Source organism: Chlorocebus sabaeus, chromosome 12, assembly GCF_047675955.1.
Source record: "Chlorocebus sabaeus isolate Y175 chromosome 12, mChlSab1.0.hap1, whole genome shotgun sequence".
NCBI classification, from domain to species: domain Eukaryota; kingdom Metazoa; phylum Chordata; class Mammalia; order Primates; family Cercopithecidae; genus Chlorocebus; species Chlorocebus sabaeus.
Genome location: NC_132915.1, coordinates 67,234,774 through 67,257,596, shown reverse-complemented (window position 1 = coordinate 67,257,596; position 22,823 = coordinate 67,234,774). Strand labels below are relative to the sequence as shown.

The window sequence follows — 22,823 nt, the reverse complement described above, 5'->3', positions numbered from 1 at the left end:
TGAAAAAGTGTTACCTGGTTGCCTGAATTTGAAAATGACTTCTCCAGCCAAGTTCTATAGGAAAAAACCACAAGTCACTGAAGGACCTGCACTGCCTTTCCTCAGAGTGCACTTTTTTTTTTTTTTTTTTTTGAGAGGAGTCTTGCACTGGAGTGCAGTGGCACGATCTCGGCTCACTGCAAGCTCCACCTCCCAGGTTCACATAATTCTCCTGCCTCAGCCTCCCTAGTAGCTGGGACTATAGGCATCCGCCACCATGCCTGGCTAATTTTTTGTATTTTTAGTAGAGATGGGGTTTCACCGTGTTAACCAGGATAGTCTTGATCTCCTGACTTCATGATCCACCCGCCTTGGCCTCCCAAAGTGCTGGGATTACAGGCATGAGCCACGGCGCCCAGCCCAGAGTGCCACTTTAAGTGCATCTCTTTTAAGTAGAAGTACCCATCCCTCCCCTTTAATATCTGATGCAGGCCTTGACCAACTTAGTTCCCCGGGATAACTGGGTTGTTCTCAATCCAGGGAACCAGTTTTTCTTAATTCCAAGAAAGCTAGCAAACCCTTATAGCACACAATGGGTAAACATGGAATAAAAGCTCATTATGATATATTTTTTGGTAGTGATCTGGAGCAAAGGGCAAGAAAAATATAAACTGAGGGATGCAAACGAAGGGCAGAAATCTGCTGCATTCTGTGCTAAATGGAACAGATACAATGGGCATGATTTACATGATCTTGAGAGCCCCCTTGTAAGCCCTGCAAATTTCCTGTTTCACAGGCTCTGGGTAAAGTTTTGGATATTCTGTGTTATGGATAACAGCGTAGGCTGTGGAGTTTGCGGGTCTGGATTTGATTCCTGGCTTCTGACAAGCTAAGTGATCTTGGGCAGGTCCTCTAAACCCTATGGGGCTTATTGTTATCCTCCATGAAATGGAGATCATAATAGTGCCTCTACCTTTAACCCAGGTGACCCAAATGATATCAAAGGGCAGGCAATAAGCTCACCATCCTATAGCTTGAGCTTCCCCTTCAACCTAGGTGGCAGAGGGATCATCTAGTAGCAATCTAAACAGGAATCTCTTCTGGGAGGAGAGATTCTCAGGGAAGCAGCCAGGTGTCCTATATACGTGGGAAACCTTTGGCCAGGTTCAGTGCCAACCACAAGCATTTCCATTCAGGCCAGGCAGGACTATGGCTGGTGTGCGGGAAAAGAGCCAAGCACTGGGGGATTCAAACCAGGGAATCCCAGGTATTCATGCATTTACCCAGAGAGCATTTATTGTGTCTGAATTATGTGCAAGATCCTTGTGCAAATGGCAATCAAAGTTGAATAAAAATTAAGGCATACTTGCCCTTTAAGAAATACATTATAGTTGGGTGCTCCAGACTCCTGTATTTGACAGCAACCAAGCAAAAAATAGTTCAGAGCCCTGAGAGGTGGCAGGGGCTAAGCAAGGTGAGATGAGGGGTCAGGCGGAATGAGTGGGAGCCTTTCTCTTGGTAGTGAACTGGAGGTATGGGTGGGTTTGGGATATGTGGAGACAGAGGGGCCCCAGCAGAGGGAGCATCATGAGGAAGGGCAGCAGGCAGGGGGCACATGCCAGAAAAGGGATGAGTCTGCTGGACCAGGGAGAGTCAAGGTGGAAAGCAGAGAGAGTGGGGCCTTTGTGGTTATCTAGGGACTATAAGTTGGATCTGGTGGGGGCTGCACAGTTGGAGAGGGATTTTACAGGAGAGTAGGTGGGTCAAAGCTATATTTTAGGAGAATTATGTGGCAGTGGTAGGTATGATAAATGGAATTCCAAGCACCATATAAATTAACCTTTTCATTATAAGTCCATTCAGGCTTGAGCTCTGATTTCTGAACCCCTCAGCCTGTTTTATACTGAGAAAGAGATGGTCTCTTTAGAGATTTTCAGCTTCTTTCTTCTTGCATTGATTTGAACTCTGCAGGGTTAGGGATGGCTTTCAAAGTCTAGGCAGATCATAACAAGAAGTCAGCCTCTCCCTTAGTTTCTTCATGAGTGAATGGGTGTATCATTGCCCTCTCCATACCTGTTCAAAGATTTCACGCACAAAGAAGTATTGGCTGAGGTTGGAGCTGTAGGAGTTGAGTTCTTTCAGTATGATTGCTGGGTACTCCATCACTTCCTTTGTCAGGAGGGTGTGAAAATATTCATACCTGGGAGGGAGGTAGGTAAGACAGGAGACCCCAGCCAGGGACCACACCCATGACCCTGAGGAGATGGGCTGCAATCTGGCACATAGCTCTGTGTAGAGCTGCTGTGTGGCTGCTCTTTTCTAGCAGCAGTCCTTGGCTATGCTATTTTTCTGATCATACAAGAAATACACACTTTTTGTAGAAAGTTTGGAAAACACATACAAGAGACTTTTCTGCTTGTAACATGAGCTCCCTTTCCCTGTCCAGGGTCCTAACCCTGTCTTTGGTCTTAACACTGTCCTTGAACTTGATGATACCTACATTCCCATCAAACTCCCAAACGCCCCAAGGTCCAGACTTCTGTTTCTCAGATAGGATACCAAGGCTCATGGGGTTACTTATTTGCCTAAAGTAATCAGAATTGCCTTCTGAATCTAAGTACTGCAATCAATTGGCAGTGTCATTCCATTTCTGTGAACAATCCTTATAGAATCAGTTGTACGAAGTCATAAAGATGGAAGAAAGTTCACAGAGAACAGCTTCCCATATTGAGAAATTGGAACCAATAGAAAACAGCTAATCAATTGAGGGATTGCTAAACCATTATGAAGTATCTACATTAATGAATGCTACATGGCATTTAAAAATGGAAGTATATCTGTAGTTATAGAACAATTTGCATAGTATAATCCAACCTTTATTTTTAAAACACTATATATGTGTATATATTCATATATATATAAATGTATATGTCCATAAAAAAGGAAAAGTGGGCAGGAATGAGGGAAAAAAATCTCTATATGTTTTCAGTGGTTAACTTCTTTTTCCTCCTTTAACAAGAATGTACATGTTTATTTTTTATTTATTTATTTTTTTTGAGACAGTCTTGCTCTGTCACCCAGGCTGAAGGGCAATGGCATGATCTCCGCTCACTGCAACCTCCGTCTCCTGGGTTCAAGTGATTCTCCTGCCTCAGCCTCCCGAGTAGCTAGGATTACAGGCACCTGCCACCATGCCTGGCTAATTCTTGTATTTTTAGTAGAGGTGGGGTTTCACCATGTTGGCCAGGCTGGTCTTGAACTCCTGTCCTCAGGTGATCCACCCACATCTTTAAATTTTTAAAAGAAGGCCCCATGTTCTTGAACTGAAGCCACATTGCTTTGAAACCTCCCTCCACAAACTTTTTTTTTTTTTTTTTTTTTTTTTTTGAGACAGAGTCTGGCTCTGTCGCCCAGGCTGGAGTGCAGTGGCCGGATCTCAGCTCACTGCAAGCTCCGCCTCCCGGGTTTATGCCATTCTTCTGCCTCAGCCTCCCAAGTAGCTGGGACTACAGGCGCCCGCCACCTCGCCCGGCTAGTTTTTTTGTATTTTTTAGTAGAGACGGGGTTTCACCGTGTTAGCCAGGATGGTCTCGATCTCCTGACCTCGTGATCCGCCCGTCTCGGCCTCCCAAAGTGCTGGGATTACAGGCTTGAGCCACCGAGCCCAGCCCACAAACTTTTAAAAATTCTCCCTGGAAGCTTCTTTATTGGCTGAGAGCAGAGCTGCAGAGGGCCACAATGCTTTCTAAGGTGAGAGGCACAATTTTCATCTTAAGCCTGCTGGTAGGCTCCTGGGCTCTTGGGCAGGCTGCCCTTGACCTTGAAGATGAATTCCTGACCATCCCCTCCTGCCTTCTGGAGTCTGGTTGGCCTACCTGGATTTCATGTTCTTCAGATAATCTTTGACCTTTTCCAGGTGAAACGCCAGTGTTTCTTTGTCGCTCTGCTGCCTCAGTTGGTCCAAGAGCCTATCAAGGTGGGCCTCCTGGACCTGGAAGCCACCCCAAAACAAGAGAAGCAGACGTGACCTCCAGTGCTCACCGAGTGTAAGTGACCTGCAGGGACCCTGCTGCTGGAACTGAGGCCCAGGTGCCTCGGCAGATCCAGGACTCCCTTTCTACAAATGGGGTACCTAATCTGCCACCGCCCTCCCTCTCTCCACTATAGGCCTCTAGACTTTTTTCTGCCTGCAATGTTCTTCCCTGCCTACATCATACCCCCCGGGGGAACCAGCTCAGATGGGACCCCCGGAGACAGGGCCCTCACACCCACCCACCTGGTCAGGCCTGCACTACACCTGCTCCTCGCTCTCCTTCTCACCAGTCGTGCTTGAAATCAGAAGCTGAGTTTGTCCCCCCACCTCCTGGACTGTGTGAGAGCAGGCAGAGCAGGGGCCAGCTGACGTCCTGTGCAGGCAGGAGATTGCCCCAGTTATAGAGCATTGAAATGACTCCCAACATGTGCACAGTTTGCTATGTGACTGACACGTTTGTCTGTAATAAGAACTTGGGGTGTCTTCCCCTTTTTCTTTCAGAATATGATGTCTTATCAGACCCCATATATGAGAACTTGGAGCTATTCCCCCTTCACCTTGGGAACGTGATGTCACCCTTATCAATCCCCCATATGTGAGTTACTGACGTTAACTACTGGACTTCAAAATACTCAAGAGTTTGACACTTCGCGAGCTTAGGCTGAGGCAGGTTTCACTCTGGCAGTGGCTTCTTTGAATGAGAGAGAGCTCAGGCTGTGACAGGCACTGGGGCTATGAGGCCACACCACCAGCACTGGCACTACCCTTTGGCTTCCAGGGACCTATGAGCCATCACAGATGTCCACTGTGTTAGCTTGCAAGCCAGTTTCTCCGGAGAAACGGCACATAGAAAGGCACACCTGAAGCTTTCATTAGACTTTACTTCCCATGGAAGCCTGCTTCCATCCTAATTGAACAACTAGACTTTAATAGCTTTGCAGCTTACAAAGTGCCTAATGTACCTTGTTTACTCCCTGTGGATGTATTCCTTTTGAGGTTGGTTCACGTTATTCTCCCCCTCTTTAAGCATTGTGAACCTATGAAAAAATTCTCTTTGAATGGCAATGAAGTGTGTGATTTCGTGATACCATCCTTTAATCATCTCCTTATTTGAACCATCTGACTGTCTCTCATGCAAACTCTTAGAGACACATTTGGTTCCAGATTTCTGCTACTCTCATCTGATCCCATGACCAACGTGAGCCTTCATGTCCCCATCTGCACAAATTTCATAGCTAAAGGTTCTCCATTTGGATCAAGGAGCTGTTTGAGTTCATTGCTGTTTGTGGTGTGAAAAATGGAGCCCTGGGTGTGGGCCTCACCTGGCTCTCCAGGCTGTGCTTCTGCTGGTGCTGCTCCATCCTCTTCTCCAGCTCCAGCTCCTGCACCAACAGCTCGCTCTGGTGTGCCTCCCACAGTTGTACCGCCTCCTGGAAGAACCTGAAGAGGTTCGAACTCTGCCACTCTGTCTGATCTGCCAGGGTCTCGAAGGATTTCTGCAGTGGCAGAGCCCAGAGAAGGGACTTGAGGGCTGACAGTCCCAGGGCCAGGAAGAGGGCCCACCTCTGGGACCCCCTGTCTCTAATGACTGAACAGCATTGCCCAGACACCATCCCTCAAGGTCAACTTTTAGGCTACACGGGACTCTTGGTCCTCCCTCCCTGGGACAGTGTTTTGGGTCTGCCCAAGGCCCTGCCCTTAGTCTTGTTGACCCTCGAGTCCCATCTCTAGACATATCCTATGCTCCACAAAAGTCTCTGACAGGAAGAAGATGGAGTGTGGGCCATTCCTAAAAAACAGGCTGGGCACTCAGAAGGCCACAGCAATGCTGGCCTGGGCATCTTTCCTTCTCTGGAGTCCCCTTACTCATGGCATCTGGGCCAAACACTACACCTGCTGTGAAATCCTCACACACCACCCACCTTTTTAAAAAAGGCATGTGTCTTACGCCCTCATCTGGGCGAGGGGTGGGCAAGCTGCTGCCTGTAGACTAAATTTGGCCCTCCACCTGTTTTTGTTTGATCCTGTGAGCTACACACAGATATTTCAGTTTTAAAGTGGCTGGAAAATAATCAAAAGAAGATATTTAATGAGATGAAAATTACATACAATTCCAATTTCAGTGTCTGTCAATAAAGTTATTGGAACACAGCCATGTCATTTGTTTCTGCATTGCCTAGGGCTGCTTTTGTGTGGCACTGGTGAAGTTGACAAGGTGCGTCAGAGACCTTGATGGCCCACAGAGCCTAAAATAGTCACCATCTGGCCCTTCACAGAAAACATGAGCCAACCCCGGTTCAAGATACCATGTGTCTTGGGCTGAGGGCTTATTGTGCCTCCACAGCCCTTCAGTGCCCAGGGTCAGCAATGGCCGGGAAGCGCTCATGGCCTGGAGTTCTGCGCAGCACCCATGTCAGTGGGTGGCTGGGAGGAGTCAGGTGGGTGAGCTTGCAGTGGCCAGCATAAGGGGGCTGCTCTGAGAGGGCCTGACAAGGGTGAGTGGACACACTAGGAACATGCAAGTTGGAGCTCTTGGGTTCTTCTTACAGCCAGCACCCCACGGACCCCCAACCCCACCTCAGCTCCCCAGTGGAACAGTCCCCAGCACGCACGTCCAAGAGCTCCAGGTCCTCCTCCACCTTGCCCTGGAGTGCTCCCACCATCTGGAAGAAGAACTGGTTCATCAGGGTCTCTGCCTCCTCCTCAGTGAAGGCTTTCCAGTCCAGCAGCTGCTTCTGGAGTGTGCGGAACAAGGCAGAGCCTGGTTTAGGACTGAGGTCCCCACAGGCATCAACTCCATCCTACAGGCCTCCGTGTTGCTCAAGTCAGACCTGAGCTCCAGGTGAAGGGCCCTGCACCCCATGAATTCTGTTCCCCTTAGGGTATGGAGGGCTGGGTGCAAACTGGCTGGAGAGGCATGCAGGAGCTCTTGTGAGGCTCCCCAAGGGGGACCCTCAGCTCGAACACACTTCACAACAGTTAAGCTTTGGGGGTGGAGGTGTTGCTTACAATCTTACCAAGGAGGCAGGAAGGGACATTCCGACTCCATAGTTCCCCTATCCTAGAGAACAAGTCACAGTTGTGCTTGGGTTTGGGAGCGAGTTTACTGTCTCACTCTGTTATGCAGTGGGCAGGGTGGAGGGGAAAGTGGGGCCAGGCCTATCTATGAAGGGGGCGCATTGCAATAACCCCCAGGACACAACCTCCATTCATAAACAACGCCCAGTGCTGTGTATGACACAGACTCAAGTGTGAAGCCTGAGGTGATCTGAGAGTGCACACTTCACCCTACATGGGCTTCCTGGAGGTGGTGATGGGCTAAAACCTGAGAGATGGCAGGGATAGCTGGGGAGGGGATCTGGGCAGAAGGAACAGCTTCAGAATGCCCAGAGGCCAGTGAGCACCAGGCATTGGGGCTAGGAAGCCACTCCATTTTCTTCTGTGAGGAAGAAAAGCCTGGATGGAGGCTAAAGGGTGTGTGGGAGTGAGGTGGGGACATAGCTGGGGAGGGGAAAGTAGTGGGGATGGGGCCAGGGAAGGCACTTCAGGTCCCGCCCAGGCATTCCTCTTCTCAGGCCTGCAGGAAGAGTGCCCACCTTACAATTCTGCACAAGCATCAGGCACTCCTGCCACGTCTTCTCATACAGCAGGCGGATCCGCATCATGCAGTCCACATGGTAGGTGTCTCCATGGGCAGAAAACAAAGCAAATCAGTCCACAAGGAAGAGAGGATTAGAAAGGGGAGTGTCCCCTCCGCAAAGGAGCAAAGTGCCTCCAGAGCAACATTTATTTAGGTGAAGATCAGTGGTCCCATTCAGATCAGGGGCTGGTGTCCCCTTACAAAGGCCCCGACACCCCAAGATAAGGATCTCAAATGAAGAGCTTGTCATTATCTGTTCTGAATCCATTCTGGCCCTGACTCTTGACTCGGTTTCAGGGCTGGTGAAATTCCTTTTGGGAAGCTGCACCAAGTTGTAAACCAGTAATGAGAGTGGAGATCAATGAGCATTTACTGATCCTATCTGTGTTCATCCCTGAAAAACTGAAGACACTAGCAGAACGCGCGGAAGCTTGCTTTTTTATTTATTTTCTCTATTTCTCCTCCCTTCAGTTTCCAAGCTTATAATAAACTCAGTGTGACTCTGATGTCTAGGATAAGCAACTCTGGTTTAGTGCTGTTGGCAATTTCTAGAAACTGAAAGACCACACAGAGATTTGGTGGTGGTTTTTCTTTGTCCAGGGCTGGGGAGAAGGGCAGGGGGATGGCAGCTGGGTGTAGATTTAGGATATCTGGGAGGGTTGACAGATGATAGAACTGACAAGAAGAAACTCTAAATCTGCTTCTTCCTGTCCCCAGGCTAGTTCCTAGGCCAAGGTATCCACACCCTTCGGTGAGGCCGCTTTGATGGGCTCTCCCAGGTCCCCCTGCTTCCACTCCTGCATCCCTCTGGGCCATTTGCACCCCCTGACATCATCATCCCCAGCTCAGAACCTTCCACTGAGTTCCCACTGCCCTCAGGATAAAGCCCAGACTTCCACGTGCAGCCCACATGGCCAGCAGAGTCCAGCTGCTTTGCATCTTCCAACCTCCCCTCCCTGTTTCCTAAGGCTCCAGCCCTGTCTTGCCTCCAGGGCGCCCTACACTATATCCCTGCCTGGAATGCTTTCTCCCTCTTGGCCTGGCTGACTCTTACCTCCCTTGCAGTTCTCAACCACATCATCATTTCCTTGTCAATGTCTTCCATGATCCTGAACCAGCTGTGTCCCTGACTATGGCTCCCACGGCTGGGGACCTGTCCATTCCCTGCTTGCTCTGACTTCTGCTGTGGACTGGAAGTGCCCGAGGGCAGAGCCAGCTACTGAATGCCAGGGCTCAGCACAATGCCTGTCTGTAGGAGGCACTGAATGAACGGTAGCCATTGCTATTATTTAGAGTCTTGTGGCTCATACAGAAACACCCTTACTATTATAAACCTGAGAGCCCTAGAAGCAATGGTGTGTACTACTAGCTGAAGTACCCAAGCTAAGTCCAGCTGTGACACTTCATTGGCTGTGTGACCTTGGGCAGGATACTTCACCTCTCTGTGCCACTAAACCCTTCTCTTACTACAAGAGGACAATGATACCACTGACCTCACTAGGTTGCTATGATCCTCTAAGGAGTTGAAAAACCTATTACATACCTTCTAGAGCAAGTCGTGTCAAACCTTTTCTATAGAGGGCTAGAGAGTAAACTGTTTTAGCTTTGCAGTCATACAGTCTCTGTTGTAACTACAGATGTTCCTTTATTTACAATGGGGTTACGTCCTAATAAACCCACCATAAGTTGAAAATATTTTCAGTTGAAAATGCACTTAATATACCTAACCTACCAAATATCATGGCTTAGCCTAGTCTATCTTAAATGTGCTCAGAAAACATACATGAGCCTACAGTTTGGCGAAATCATCTGGCAACGGAGTACACTAGTTTACCCTCATGATCACAGGGCTGACTGGGAGCTGCAGCTTGTCACCGTTGCCCAGCATTGCCAGGGAGTATCACATCACGTATCCAGGCACCACAGCCCCCAGGAAAAGAGCAAAATTCAAAATCTGAAGTACAGTTTCTGCTGAATGTGTACCACTTTCACATTACTGTAAAGTCGAAAAGTCCTAAGTTGAACCATCCTAAGTCAGTGGTCATCTGCATTCAACTCTGCCATTTAGAGTGAAAGCAGCCAGACAATATGTCAACAAATGAGGCAGTTGGGGGGTCTAACAACACTTAGTTCCAAAACCAGCAGTCAGCACACAGTTTACAGCCTGACTGCCCTTATTATAGAGCATTTTGAAGCATCACCATTTGTGATTGAGGACTCTGTGTAAGCCAGGCACTGGACTACCACTGGCCATCCACCCCACAAGCAGGGACCATTATCACTCTTCTTGCCATCCCTATTTTACAGAGGAGGACATTGAGGCCACCGGAGGCCCTGATTTTCCCAAGGTCACACAGCCCAGGAGGAGCAGAGCTGGGCATCAAGACCATGTGCTCCACCTCACACTCTTGGGGCATGCTCCTGGGCCTTCCTCAAGGAGGGCATCAGAGCCATCTCTCTGTCTCCATGCTTGGGTCAGGAGTCAGAGGTCAGAGGGTGTGGCTAGTGTAGCCGCAGGCTGGGCAGTGAGGAAGGGAGGTCTTGGAAAGGAGGAGGGGCCTTTTAAGCTCTCAGAGCTCACTCTTCCTGCCACACCCCCATCCCTCCTCCCCACGATGGTCGTACCACTCACTTGAATGAGCTTCGGCAAAGCAACTGCTTGAACAGAGTTTTGGAAAAACGCAGGTGGAGTCCTGCAGACGTCACTCACCTAGCTCCTTGTTCATGGAGTTGAGGGAAGAATGCCACTCAGCCAGCTGAGTTTTGCTGTAATTGGGGGGCAGGAGGTCACTGGGAAGGAAGATACGGCAAGTAAGCCACACAGGAACAAAAGTTTACTGACCAAAATGGGTAGCATCTTCAAGAAACATAGCTCCAGAAAATTGTCGATTTAAATACTGAAGAACAAAGGGAACTGCTGGGGATTTCCTGGTGCTCAAATATGACCTGGTTGAAAGGTCTTTTAATTAACAAATTCTAAGTAACAAACTTGTTACTTAGAAAAGAAAAGAACATAATTTTTCCAGTGGAAAAAACAAACTGTTCCCATCCCTTGACCAAGGAAGCCTCCTTCTGGGACTTAATCTGAGATGGCATTATAGAATGCACGTAAAGTTTATGTATTAAGATGTTCACTTAACAATGCTGTTCATAAACACACATGATGATTAAAAAACCTTCACATCAACAGTAGAAAACTGTCTAAATAAAGTACAGCAAATCCTCTCCTGAAGTCATTAAATATAGTGTCATAAAAAAGAATGAGATCATGGCCTTTGCAGCAGTATGGGTGAAGCTGGAGGCTGTTCTCCTACATGAACTAACACAGGAACAGGAAACCAAATACCGCAGGTTCTCACAAGTGGGAGCTAAACTTTGAATACATATGGGCATAAAGAAGAAAACAGACACCAGGGCCTACTTGAGGGTGGAGGGTGGAAGGAGGGAGAGGATGGAGAAGCTACCTATCTTGTACTATGCTTATTACCTGGGTGACAGAATAATCTGTACACCAAAACCCCACAACACGCGATTTGCCTATGTAACAAACCTGCACATGTACCCTTGAATCTAAAATAAAAATTGAGAAAAAGACACCGAATTCTTTTTTAAATTTTTGTTTTTAAGTTCCAGGGTACATGTGCAGGATGTGCAGGTTTGTTACATAGGTAAACGTGTGCCACGGTGATTTGCTGCACCTACTAACCCATCACCTAAGTATTAAGCCCAGCATGCATTAGCTATATTTCCTAATGCGCTCCTTCCCCCTACCTCACCCCCAACAGGCCCCAGTGTGTGTTGTTCCCTTCCCTGTGTCCATGTGTTCTCATCGTTCAGCTCCCACTTTTAAGTGAGAACACGCGGCATTTGGTTTTCTGTTCCTGTGTTAGTTTGCTGAGGATAATGGCTTCCAGCTCCATCCAAGACCCTACAAAGGACATGATCTCATTTTTTCATGGTTGTATCGTATTTCATGGCGTATATGTACCACATTTTCTTTATCTGATTAGACATCTAAGTTAAAAAAAAATAGTGTGGCAGATTAAAAAATGGTCAGCTCCCTCCCATGGGGGAGGTGGAGTCTATTTCTCCAGTCCTGTAATCTGGGTGTGGCTATGTAACTGGCCTTAGCCAATGGGACATTAGCAAATACAACCTAGCAGAGGCTTGGGAAGGGCTGTGCATGGGTTTGTCCTCTCCTGCTGCAGGGACCTTCTGCCACCCTCTGTGTGTAGGATCCCAGGTTGGCCTCCTGGAAGCTAAGAAAGTATATGGAGAGAGGACCCAGCTGACCCAGCAGAGACTCCAGATACACAGGTGAGGCCATCCTAGACCTTCCAGCCCTGGCCAAGCCAGCCCACACAGGGGGAACCACCCAGCTGACTTACAGAATTATGAGAAACTAGACATGATTGTTGTTTAAAGACGCTAAAAATTGGATGATGTTTAATGGTGTGGAAGAGGTGTATTGCTAGAGGGATCATATGATTTATTATCTAAACCAGGACATTTTTGACAGTGAAAGAGGTCACTATGAATGATTATGCCAGAACAAGATGTGTCACCCAGTATGGTCTTGGGCAAACAGGGATTCAGGTAACCCTACTCGTAACTGGACAGTAAAGAGCAAAAGGTAGGTACAAGAGTATGCATAGCACGATCTCCACTCTAAGCATTACACTAAATGTAATGTGGTCTCCTGGAACAGAAGAAGGACACCAGTGGAAAAACAGGTGAAATGCAGATTAAACCTGGTGTTTAGTTAACAGAAATGCATCAAAATGAATTTGTCACTTTTGATGAATGTCCAGTGGTATATAGAATGGCAGCATTAAGGGAAACTGGGTAAAGAGTTAGGGTTAGGAATTCTGTGTGCTATCTTTGTAACTTTTCTAGAAATTGAACATAACTCCAAAATACAAATTTTATTTTTTGAAAAAAAAATTTTTTAAATCATATGCACATATACTTATTGGGGCCAAGAAAACTCATGGGAATCCTCCCAGGTGTTTGGATATCTCCCTGTCAAGGCCTTGGGGAATGTTAGCTAGACTTTCCCTTCTGCTATCACTACCACATGCTCCCAGCAGACCCTGTGTTTGAGTAGCAAGGATCCCCACCAAGTTTCTGGAGATTAGGGGGCTCCAGAAGAAGGGTCTGAAACTGTGGGCCAGGATGGGGTGTGGGATCCCCACACTGCCCTATGAGGCAGTCCCCTTGGGACAGCTCCTCGAGCTTGATTAGAAGGCTCTTCACTGCCTGACAGGTCAGGGAGGAAGAGAGGGTCATCTACGCAGTGGGTTTTCTGGGTGCTGTCAAGGCCCCAAGACCCAGCCTTCTCTACTGATGTTCACTTGAATCTATCACCAAGGTTTTGCAACTTTACCTTTAGACCTGTGTGCTCCAGACTTGTGTTCACAGGACACACTTCTGGATGCCGGAATTGTGTCCTGACCTCACCTCTCTACATACTTCCACTGCAAAGGAGTTTCGTGGTCCTGCCAACACCCACTCTCCCCCTGATTTGCAGAGTTGTCCCACCTTCCTCCAGGCCAGGTCTAATGGCCTGCCTGCTCCCCCTGCAGACACTGCCATTGCACAGTGTCTCCAAGCTGTGGCCAGAAACGTCTATGGGTACATTTTTTTCTCCTTATGTTTGATCCTGTCCCTCTCTTCCATTCAGACAGGTGACAAGCCAACCCGCATTGACATCCTGAGAGAGGGATGTGGCAGGGCAGCCCAGAAATTTTTCTGGCTTTCATTCTCAAAAGCCTAATTTCTTGGGAGAGTCTCGTGCATTGGTGAGAAAGTGTTTGTGGCAGCAGGCTAAGAGCCCAGGGGACCAGGTATTTCCTCAACCCCTATACAAAGAGGCTGTGGGGGAAACGCAAACAGAGCAGGACAGGCAGCTGCCTGGCAGTGGCAACCTGGATTCTGCTTCCTGATGGCACTAGGGGAGCATCTGCAAGAGCTAGGGCCCTGGAGAGAAACCACTGCCTGTGCGTGAAGACTCAGGGGCTCAGAGCAGCCTCCTTGAGGAGGTTCCTATGTCTACTTGTCTGGAGGCAGTAGGAGCCCAGGGGCATTGAGGTGAACTATAACTGAGAACCAGACATCCCAACAGCAGCCCTGGCATTGCATGAAATTCTAGAACTTTGCCTCAAGGGACATGACTCCCAGAAAGACCAAGTTCTATCCAACTTAAAGAACAGGGGCTCAGAGTCGGAAATAAGTTGAATTACAGAAGAGAACACAAGTACTTTCCCTGTTCTGAGATGTGTATCCATCTTGTTAATTTTACACCTGGATCAAAATGTAACTGTCCAAAATGTCAAACACAAGGAGAAAAACTGGGCCGGGTGCAGTGGCACACACCTGTAATCCCAGCACTCTGGGAGACCGAAGTGGGTGGATTGCTTGAGCTCACGAGTTTGAGGCCACTCTGGCCAACATGAAGAAAGCCCACGTCTACTAAAACTTCAAAAATTAACTGGGTGTGGTGGCTCATGACTGTAGTCCCAGTTACTCTGGAGGCTGAGATGGGAGGATCACTTAAGCCAGGAGGCAGAGGTTACAGTGAGCCGAGAGTGCACCACTGCACTCCAGCCTAGGCAACGGAGTGAGACCCTGTCTCAAAAAAAAGAAATTAACTGTCCATGGGGTAGGAGGTGCCTGCCTAGGGGCAGGCCCTCTAGCTCAAGCCATGTGGAGCTTTACTAGTCTTTTACATCCTAGGAGAAGTTAGGACCTGGGGGTGCGGAGATGAGAAGAATCTGTGTCCCAGGTTACTAGAGAGCATTTCCACAACACATGGTACTTCCACTTTGCAGTACCAGGCAAGCTCCATCCTGCTTCTGAGAGTGGAGGCTACGAACTCCCTGGACAGTGGATTCCAGGATCTAGAACACTCAGTGGGCACCCCACTGAATAGCTTTCTCATGAAATTGAAATCAGGGCTGGGTGGACCCACATCTGAGGAGAGCTTCCACAGCCTCTGACAGTTGCCTCCAGCCTCCAGTGTCAGATGCCTGATACACACCTCCAAACTGCAAAGCTCATGGAGCCACTCCGCTCCCCAGTGCCCTCAGAAAAAGGTCCAAACCCCTCCACCTGGCCACAGGCCCTGCGTGCTCCGATCTGTGCCTCCTCCTCCCTCACCCCCGTTCATTGCTTCTTTCAAGCTGTTTGGCAGCTACACCAAGCTTCTTCCTGCAGCAAATGGGCCATGCCCTTTCTTGTGAGTGGGGCTGAAGAGGTGGCCAGCCCAGGGCCAGAGAGCTGGGAGTTGGCCTACTTAGTCTGAACGATGCCTTGGGGGACAGGTTGTAGGCCACTTCTGCCTCCCCCACTGAACCCCAAGAAGCACCCCTCCCGGGCCACCCCTCCTGCCCATACCAGATGGTGCAGAGGTGCTTCAGCCGCCTTTGCTGCAGGACGTTCTGGGTCTTCAGCATGACCTCTAGCTCCTTCACCACAGCCAGGGGAGTATGGATACTCTCACTGGCCATGAACTCACTGGTGGTCAGACATTTTGGCACCATAAAGGGGAGAGGAGGAGCAGGGCAGGAGTGAGAGAGGGAAGAGAACCATGGTGAGAGCATTCAGAGCCCCAGCACTCCTTCCCTAACACCACCCCAGCCCCTTCCTCCCCAGCCTTTGCCTCTCCTCTAGGACCCTAAAGAAAGGAGAGGGAGAGGGTGGGAGGGAGAAATGGGGGAGGGAGAAATGGAGGAAAGAATGGAGGGACAGTCAGGTCAGTGGAGCTCTGGCACCAACAGCATGAGACCAGCAGGCTCAGATTTGGTGGGCTCCTGACCGCCTCCTGCCTGCTCTGTAACTTTGGTCAAGTCCTTCTCCTACTGTGAGCTGCAGTTCCTTCTTCTGTAAAATGGAACTCATGATGGTGCCTTTCTCATTGGCACTTGTGGGCACTCAGTAAAATGATGCAAGCAAGGCCCCTAGCACTGTGCTTGGCTCATGGGAAATGCCCAGTAAACGGCAGCCATTGCTATCACTGTTGATGATGTTTGGCATTTATAATAGCTTCCCAGTGCCAGGCCCAGATAGGTACTTTCCATGCAGTATCTGGTTGGATCACTGAAACTCTATCACAGGTCCGTTAGGATGCCTGTTTTGTATAGGAAGAGACAGATTCCGAATGTTCAAGGGCTTGGTCAAGGTCACATGGAAAGGCAACACGGAGGTAGGCCTTCGTACACTTTTCCTTCATCCACAGCAAAAGTGCCACCTGGCAGAGGAAGCATGGAGAAGGGACCTCTTTTCACGCCCCTCCCATGGGAGGGAGGAAACACACTCCCCAAGGGAGGGAAGTGCTTGCCTGAAGGATGTCCATTTGTTCACGCCCAGTGTCCACAGGGTTATGAGTGATAACAAAGAGTGGAAATTATACAGATAATTGGATGAATGCTTTCCAGCTGTATGGAGCTCAGAGAATGGTCATGAAGCAAGGTTCATGAAAAAAATATGAAACCGCATATACTGTATGGATCTAAAAGAGCCTGGGAGAAAATATACCAAAATATTTGCCATGCTTCTCACTGTGGGGAGAGATTAGTGGTGATTTTTAATTTATTCTTTATACCTTTATCTATTTTTAACTTTAAAAAGAGCAGAGAGAAACAGCAGCATTTTTAAGTAATGGCAAAAAGTGAGGGAGAATGCCAGCCCTAGCCTCTGCCAGCCCCTGGTGGGCTGGAGAAGGAGCTGTGTGTGGTGTAGGTGGCGCTGACCTGAAACTCTGCAGCAGGGCCTCCTTCTTGAGATCCTTCCAGGTGTCCACCAAGCCCTGCCAGCGGTGGCGGCTGTCCAGCTCCTGCTGCAGGGTGGACTCCATCAGGTTGACGAACAGCTGGGCGAGGGCCTTCCGGTTGCCCAGCAGGGCATAGTTCATGACCTGTGGTCACAGATGGACAGGGCTCTAGACAGGACAGGGTCTCTCTTGGGTCAGGGCGAGTCTCAGGTAGAGAGGACCAGTGGGAGGCTGGAGAGGGGAGGTGCAGGCTGAGGGCTGAGTGTGGTGGTCGCAGGGCCTGAGGGGGACTGAGGGGTCAGTGGGCACTCAAAGAAGCTTCCTGGCACTGAGTAGCCATGGACCAGGGTCTTCCTTGAAGGTTTAACCATAGACCCTGACTGCATGAGCTTCATAGCAGCTCCAAGGTCACTTCAGATGTTTGTTAAAGAAGGTGAAAGGAGGTAGGCACTCAGTGAGCTCTAAGTGTTTACTCTTTTTTATAAATTTCTTCCAAAAGCAGAGTACTTGTGCCATCAGGGACGAGCCACATATGCTTGTTAGGAGAACCGAGACCCAATGGCAAGATGAGGCCAGAGCTAGAACATTCTTCAACAGTCCTCCCATGGCTTCTCAACTGGGCACCCTTGGCATGGGCATGGGGATGATCCTCTATTGCATGGCACTATTTTGCCCTTTAGCATCCTTGCCCCTGCTTAGATGGGAGTAACTTCCCCCATCCTCCCTGGTTCCAAATGCCTCCACACATTTCCCAAAGTCCTCCAGGGAGGTGGCAGTATGCTGGGGCAGTGGGTGAGAACCCTGCCAAGCTCAGAGGCTAGAAATTCCAGTAATGCTTTTCAGTGGAGCCTGAGGCTTGATGTCAGCTGTACTTCCTAGCTGGGTGGCACTGGCGAGTATTTCCTCAACCTACAGATCCGCAGCCATAAAATGGGGTTCATGCTACTTATAGCATAGGGATTTTGTGACAATAAATGAGAAAAACACAGGTAGAGCAAGTAGCAAATGCAAGTTGTAATAATGAGTGAAGCATAGGGAAGGGAAGCAGTGAAACACATCCGGGACACTGAAATCCTTGACTCTCCTATTGGATAAAACGTGCACAACTTAGGAGCCCTCCCTGATCTCAGAAGACAGCTACCACAGCTGGACCCTCTTTTATTATCCTCCCAACAAATCCTGACATGTATTATAGGCAGTCTTACGATGGCTTGACATGATTTTTCAACTTTATGATGGGTTTATGAAGGTGTTAAATGCATTTTTGACTTTCTATACTTTTTACTTATGATGAGTATATTGGGATGTGACCCTATCGTAAGTGGAGGAACATCCATATTATCTTCATTTAATGACTCAGCAAGCTCCAGGCTTGGGCTGAGTCATTTCAGAAGCTTCCACATCCGGACAGTTGAGAAGGTCTGTGCTCACTCCTTGCCTGTGCTTTATCCAAGTCGCCACGGTGCTAACGTGGGCTGGACCTGTCTGTGATTCTAAACACCCGTCCTCTTTTCAGCCTACTGTGTTGCCAGGAGGCCTCTTATCCAGCAAGCTCAGCTCACTGCACAAGACCAGGAAACCCACAATGTGCCTTTGGGCAGCCAAAAGAGGAGTCCTCTCTCGCAGCAGAGGAGTCAGACTTTGCTCTGACTTCGGAGACATCATGAACAACCTTGAATTTTGTGCTTTCCACCCCAAGGAAAGCAGCCGGGGGGAGGGGTGCTGGGGGCACCGACAGGGGAAAGCAGTGGGGACAGAACCAAGAGGCAGGCTCAGCAATGGGCACAGACCACTGGTAGGAAGAGAGGCAAGAAGAGGCAGAAAAGCCAGACACAGCAGGCAAAGCAGGTCACTCGAAGGTGGAAACCACCCTGAGACCACCGTAGTCCCCCAACGATGAGTCTATAGTGTAGCACCTATTGCATTGCACACAGTTGCTGAGACATGACCTAGTAGGTGCTCAGTAACATCGCCAGCGCTCCAGACGATAGCCCTATATGAGGTATGCCTGGTTCAAGATGTCAGGGAAATATGAAATGTACTTTAGAAAGATCTCTATTGAAAAATGCTTACAATAGCAAGGACTCTGCTTCTCTACCTAAGAGACCCACCTGGGCCCCTTAGAAACGTAATAGATGAGAAGCCCACCATTCCCAAGACACCAGACACCAGGTTCGGGGTGTCCCAGGTTCCTGGTCCTGCCCCTTCTCCCATGGGCTGATCCCTGCACAGGAAAACCACTCACCATGGCTTCTTTATTTATCAGCTTGTACACATCGGGCCGCACGAGGTATGAAGTTTTCTCTATGACTTCAGCATATTTCTTCAACACACCTTTTAGCTAGAAATGACAAGGTACCATACTTAGTGACTCATTTCCTGGAGAACTAAAAGGAAACAGAAGGATGCCTAATAAACCTGGCAAGTGACAGTCACCACAGAGCCCACCTGCAGCCGACTTACTTTATTGACTCGAGAGAACTCCAGCGAGTGCAGGGCCTCATCCAGCTCCTTAATCTCCTGCTTCTGGAGCAGGAACCGCCTGGCCACCTTATCCCACAGCTCTAGCAGGGCCTATGCAGAGGTCTGGGTCAGGTTAGGAGCCGGTGGGAGGGAGGGAAGAAGCAGGACCCGGGTGGGGCAGGCCCAGCCATGAAGGGACCCCTACTTGGATGGTGTAGTCCTCAAGGTTGGTGTCGTTTTCCACCTTTAGGAAGAGACGGTTCATTTCTTCATCAGACTCGGTCAGCTTCTTCAAAAAAAGTCCCGCTGTGTCCACAATGAGAGCTTCCATTTCCTGCAACAGGCCAGGGGGATGATGGCCACAGCATCAGAACCCCCAGGAAGGAGAGAGCCCTCCCTGTCATAGGCGAAGTGCCAGGCATGGTCCCATCTCAAAAATGATGATCGTTACCTACACCTAAGGAGTTGAGGCTCACTAGTCAGCTCACAGCCATGCCACACACTCTGCACTGAGCCCTCCTTCTTGGCTCATTTGATCGTCATCACAGTCTTCAAATTGGCTGCTGACATCGGGCCTAGCCTATGGTTGGCACTCAACAAATATTCATTAAAGAAGTGGCCAAATGAAAGAATGCCAAGTTTACTTCAGATGAGGAAACTGAGGCTCAGGCAGATGGCTTCACCAAAGCCACAGAGCTCAAGGGTGAAAGCAGACCTGGTATCCAGTTGGGAACGTATGAAGAAACATGGCTAGAGAGCCTGTTCTTGGGGCTTTGGGCACAGAGCCAGCTCCAGGAATCCAGGGCAGGGCAACACAGGTCAGAGAAGACTCAGGGAGAAGGGGACAAGTAGAAATCTGGGGCTCAGGGAAATCCAGAAGGGCAAAGGCTGGTCTCATTTAGGGAACATTCCAGACACCAGTGTGTCTGGAGATGAGGTCTCCGGAGAGGAATGAGAGCTGAATGGGGGGCAGTCCATAAGAGCCCAGCAGAGCTGCGCTGTCAGCGGGGGGTGTGCCATTCTGCCCTTCATCAGAAGGACTGAGCAGGGAGGCCAAAGGCTAGATTTGGTGTCAGACCTGGAGAGCAGTTCTGACTTGGGCCCTTATGCACCAAGTCAGGTGAGACTCTCTGGGCCTCACTGCAAAAGGATAATAACAGCACATGACCTGTAGCGCTTTTCCAAGAACTACGGGGAGCTGTGCTCACAAACACTCATAACGAGCCACTCAGGCACTAGGAGACGGTTCCATGTCTGTCTAAGGCTCTGTGAGCCCCTGAGGACCTCTGCTGGAGAGGGGAAGGGAGGCTGGGAGCCATGACACACCCGCCTTTGGAATGGCACAGGAAGGGAAGAGGAGGGAGAGGGAGGATTCTCACCTTTCCAACCTGCGCAATCTCCTCCTCAAAGCTGGTCAGAGCGCCCTCGTAGCTCCTCCTCTTGTGTTCTGCTCGCCTTTGAAAGGTGCTGGTGCTTATCTTCTCAGGAACTGTGGAGCAACAACAGAGGTGATGAGGCTGCCTTCAGAGCTCTCAGGCAAAGGCAGCACAGGCAGGCAGCCCCTGCACACCGAGGCCCGACTCAGAAGGTGGACCCGAGAGCCAGGTCAGGGTGGCAGAGGCTTAAGGAAAAAGAGAAAAGACGACAGTGATTCCTGAGTGCTAGAGGGACTGAGGCCTCAGATATACAGTTAGTTAAAAGCTGAAAAATCTCCTAAATAGTATGCACAGAATGTTTTTTTTAAAAAGAGTTCTATGGAAGCAAATACATACAGAAATGATAGCTACCAACACTTCCATAGTACTTCCTGCATAGTGGGTATTGTTCAAACTCAGCTAGTCTTCACGCTGTGGCCACGAGGTGGTTTCCATTCCTAGCCTCGCTTCACAAGTGAGGAAACTCAGTCATGACAGGTTGAAGAACCAAGCTGGCCAGCAGCTGAGCAGGGATCTGGGCCACTTGCTTCCAAGTCTATGCTCCTGCCACATGCTCTGCTGTCCCCTTTATCCAGGTGGGAAGCCGGATGCCACATGGGTTAACCAGGGGTGGGTTGGGTGGGGGCTGGTGACTCTTCGGAGAAGAAGAGGTGTCATTGTGAAGGGGAAGGTTTTACTTTCTCTTTCTCTCCTTCCTTTGTTTGTCTTCAGTGAACATGTATTTTTTTTTAATCATAAAGAAAAAAGGTTTTTATATTAGGATAAGGTTAAACTAGGACAATGTGGTAGGAAGGAAGAAAATGCAGATGAGAAATACTGTTGGGAACCTGCAAGAAAGCACGTGGCATCCTTTAGTCACCTGGTTTTCATCAGTAACTGCCCTCCATGCAGGCAACTCCCCTCCTTCCCCAGCTCCCTGCACAGGTGAGGACTCTCGGGTGAGATGCTCAGGGAGAATGCCCTTCAGCTGACTGAGCTGAGGAACACAGTGGGAGCTCAGGGCCTTCCTCAGAGGAGTTGCCAGGAGACGTCCCCACCTCCTGCCCAGGTCTTGCCCTGGCCCAGGACAGGCCTGCCTTGAGGCTGAATGGAGGCTCACCCACAGTGTCCATGAGACCCCGCACTTCTCGGGCAGCGATGTTGCTCTCACTCTCTCGGGCTTTTTCTCTCTTGGCTCTTTCCTTTTCCCTGAGACACAAGCAGAGAAGAGTGAAGTCCCGATGCCAACCATGGCAGCTCTGGCACATAAGGGCACCAAGGGGTGATTCTCCAGAGGGCCTGTGGGCAGCAGCAATGGACCAGGCACACCCCAATTCCAGAGAGCCCTGAGGCAGTACCCAGGTTCCCAACAAACGCCGCTTGGGGTCCCCTGCCAGCAGACACTGTGGGTCCCTAGGTGAGAGGCTGGGTTCCTGCCTTCAGGGAGCCTGCTCTGGCTCTGGTAGTCAAGTGTGGATGATGAGCCTGAGACACTTCCCACCTGGGGAAACTGAGGATCAGAAGGGATATGAGCAACCCAGTAAAGCCAGATCATGCTAGCTCTTGGCATGCATCCTTATTTGCTCCTTCAGCAACCCATCCTATGATGTACTTGAGGTAACCCTATTTTCCAGAAAGCGGGAAGGGGCTTATAGGAACCACAGAATGCAACAGAGAGGAGACTCCAAGATCCATCCTTGTGACACTAAGGCCCATGGAATTTGGGTGAGGGAGGAGACAGCTGGGGTTCCAGGAGGAACTATTTCAACAGGGAGGACCAGCGGGGTGGATGTGACATCAGCTTTGGAATTGGCATCTGTGAATGCCCTGTCCATGGGGCAAGCACCACAGAAATCCCGCAGCTCCCAGTGACTGCTGCCATTCCTTGGGCCCCCCATATGTCCAACACTTTCCAGCCAACTTCTCATTTAGCCCTCAGTGCAGACCTAGCAGCGAGGAAGTTGCTGGGCCTGGGCTGCAGCTGCTGGGGCCCAGGCCAATCTTCTAGAGACAGGTCTTTCAAACCTTGTCATTCTAAATGCTCCTGGACCAAGGCAGCCCTGTAGGAGCTGACATGATGACCCCTGCTGTCAACTCTGGCTTCTTGGTCACTTGCTCCAGGGACTTGGGGCTTGGTTTATACCAGTGGTGATTTACCCCCTGGCCTGGGCTGGTCTCCATCCACCCAGGGATCTGCCCTGGGTAGTGAGCACATAGGTGGACTGTCCTTGGCTGGCTGACTCTTCAAACATCTGCACCCTTTGCTTTGATGCCTGAGGGAGACAGGGTGGCCTGGCTCTGCCACTCATGTGTTCGGCCCAGTCTGGCCTCTGCTAGCCCTGCAGAGTGTCTAGAGGGAGCTGGGCCTGATGGGTAGTTCCTCTAGATTCCCACCTGGGGCATCAGGCTCCCTGTAACCCTGGACCCCCACCTGGGGCATCAGGCAGGGTGACACGGGCTAGAGAACGCTGATCTCGAGTCTGGGCTTGGGTGGGCCAGTGGATTTTTCCATCTGTCCGGAGT

The 22,823-nt window shown here is 49.7% G+C and overlaps 1 protein-coding gene across 1 annotated transcript in view; it reads right to left on the bottom strand.

The window, feature by feature from the left end:
• Positions 1-22,823, bottom strand: part of CCDC180 (coiled-coil domain containing 180) — a 68,296-nt gene that overhangs the window by 42,697 nt on the left and 2,776 nt on the right. The window contains 14 exon segments of the mRNA XM_073021791.1: positions 15-54; positions 2,053-2,179; positions 3,855-3,970; positions 5,335-5,508; positions 6,625-6,747; positions 7,609-7,697; positions 10,363-10,442; positions 15,048-15,167; positions 16,403-16,566; positions 18,668-18,763; positions 18,886-18,996; positions 19,091-19,219; positions 20,265-20,374; positions 21,421-21,509. Of these exon segments, the coding sequence (XP_072877892.1) occupies positions 15-54; positions 2,053-2,179; positions 3,855-3,970; positions 5,335-5,508; positions 6,625-6,747; positions 7,609-7,697; positions 10,363-10,442; positions 15,048-15,167; positions 16,403-16,566; positions 18,668-18,763; positions 18,886-18,996; positions 19,091-19,219; positions 20,265-20,374; positions 21,421-21,509 (1,568 nt within the window).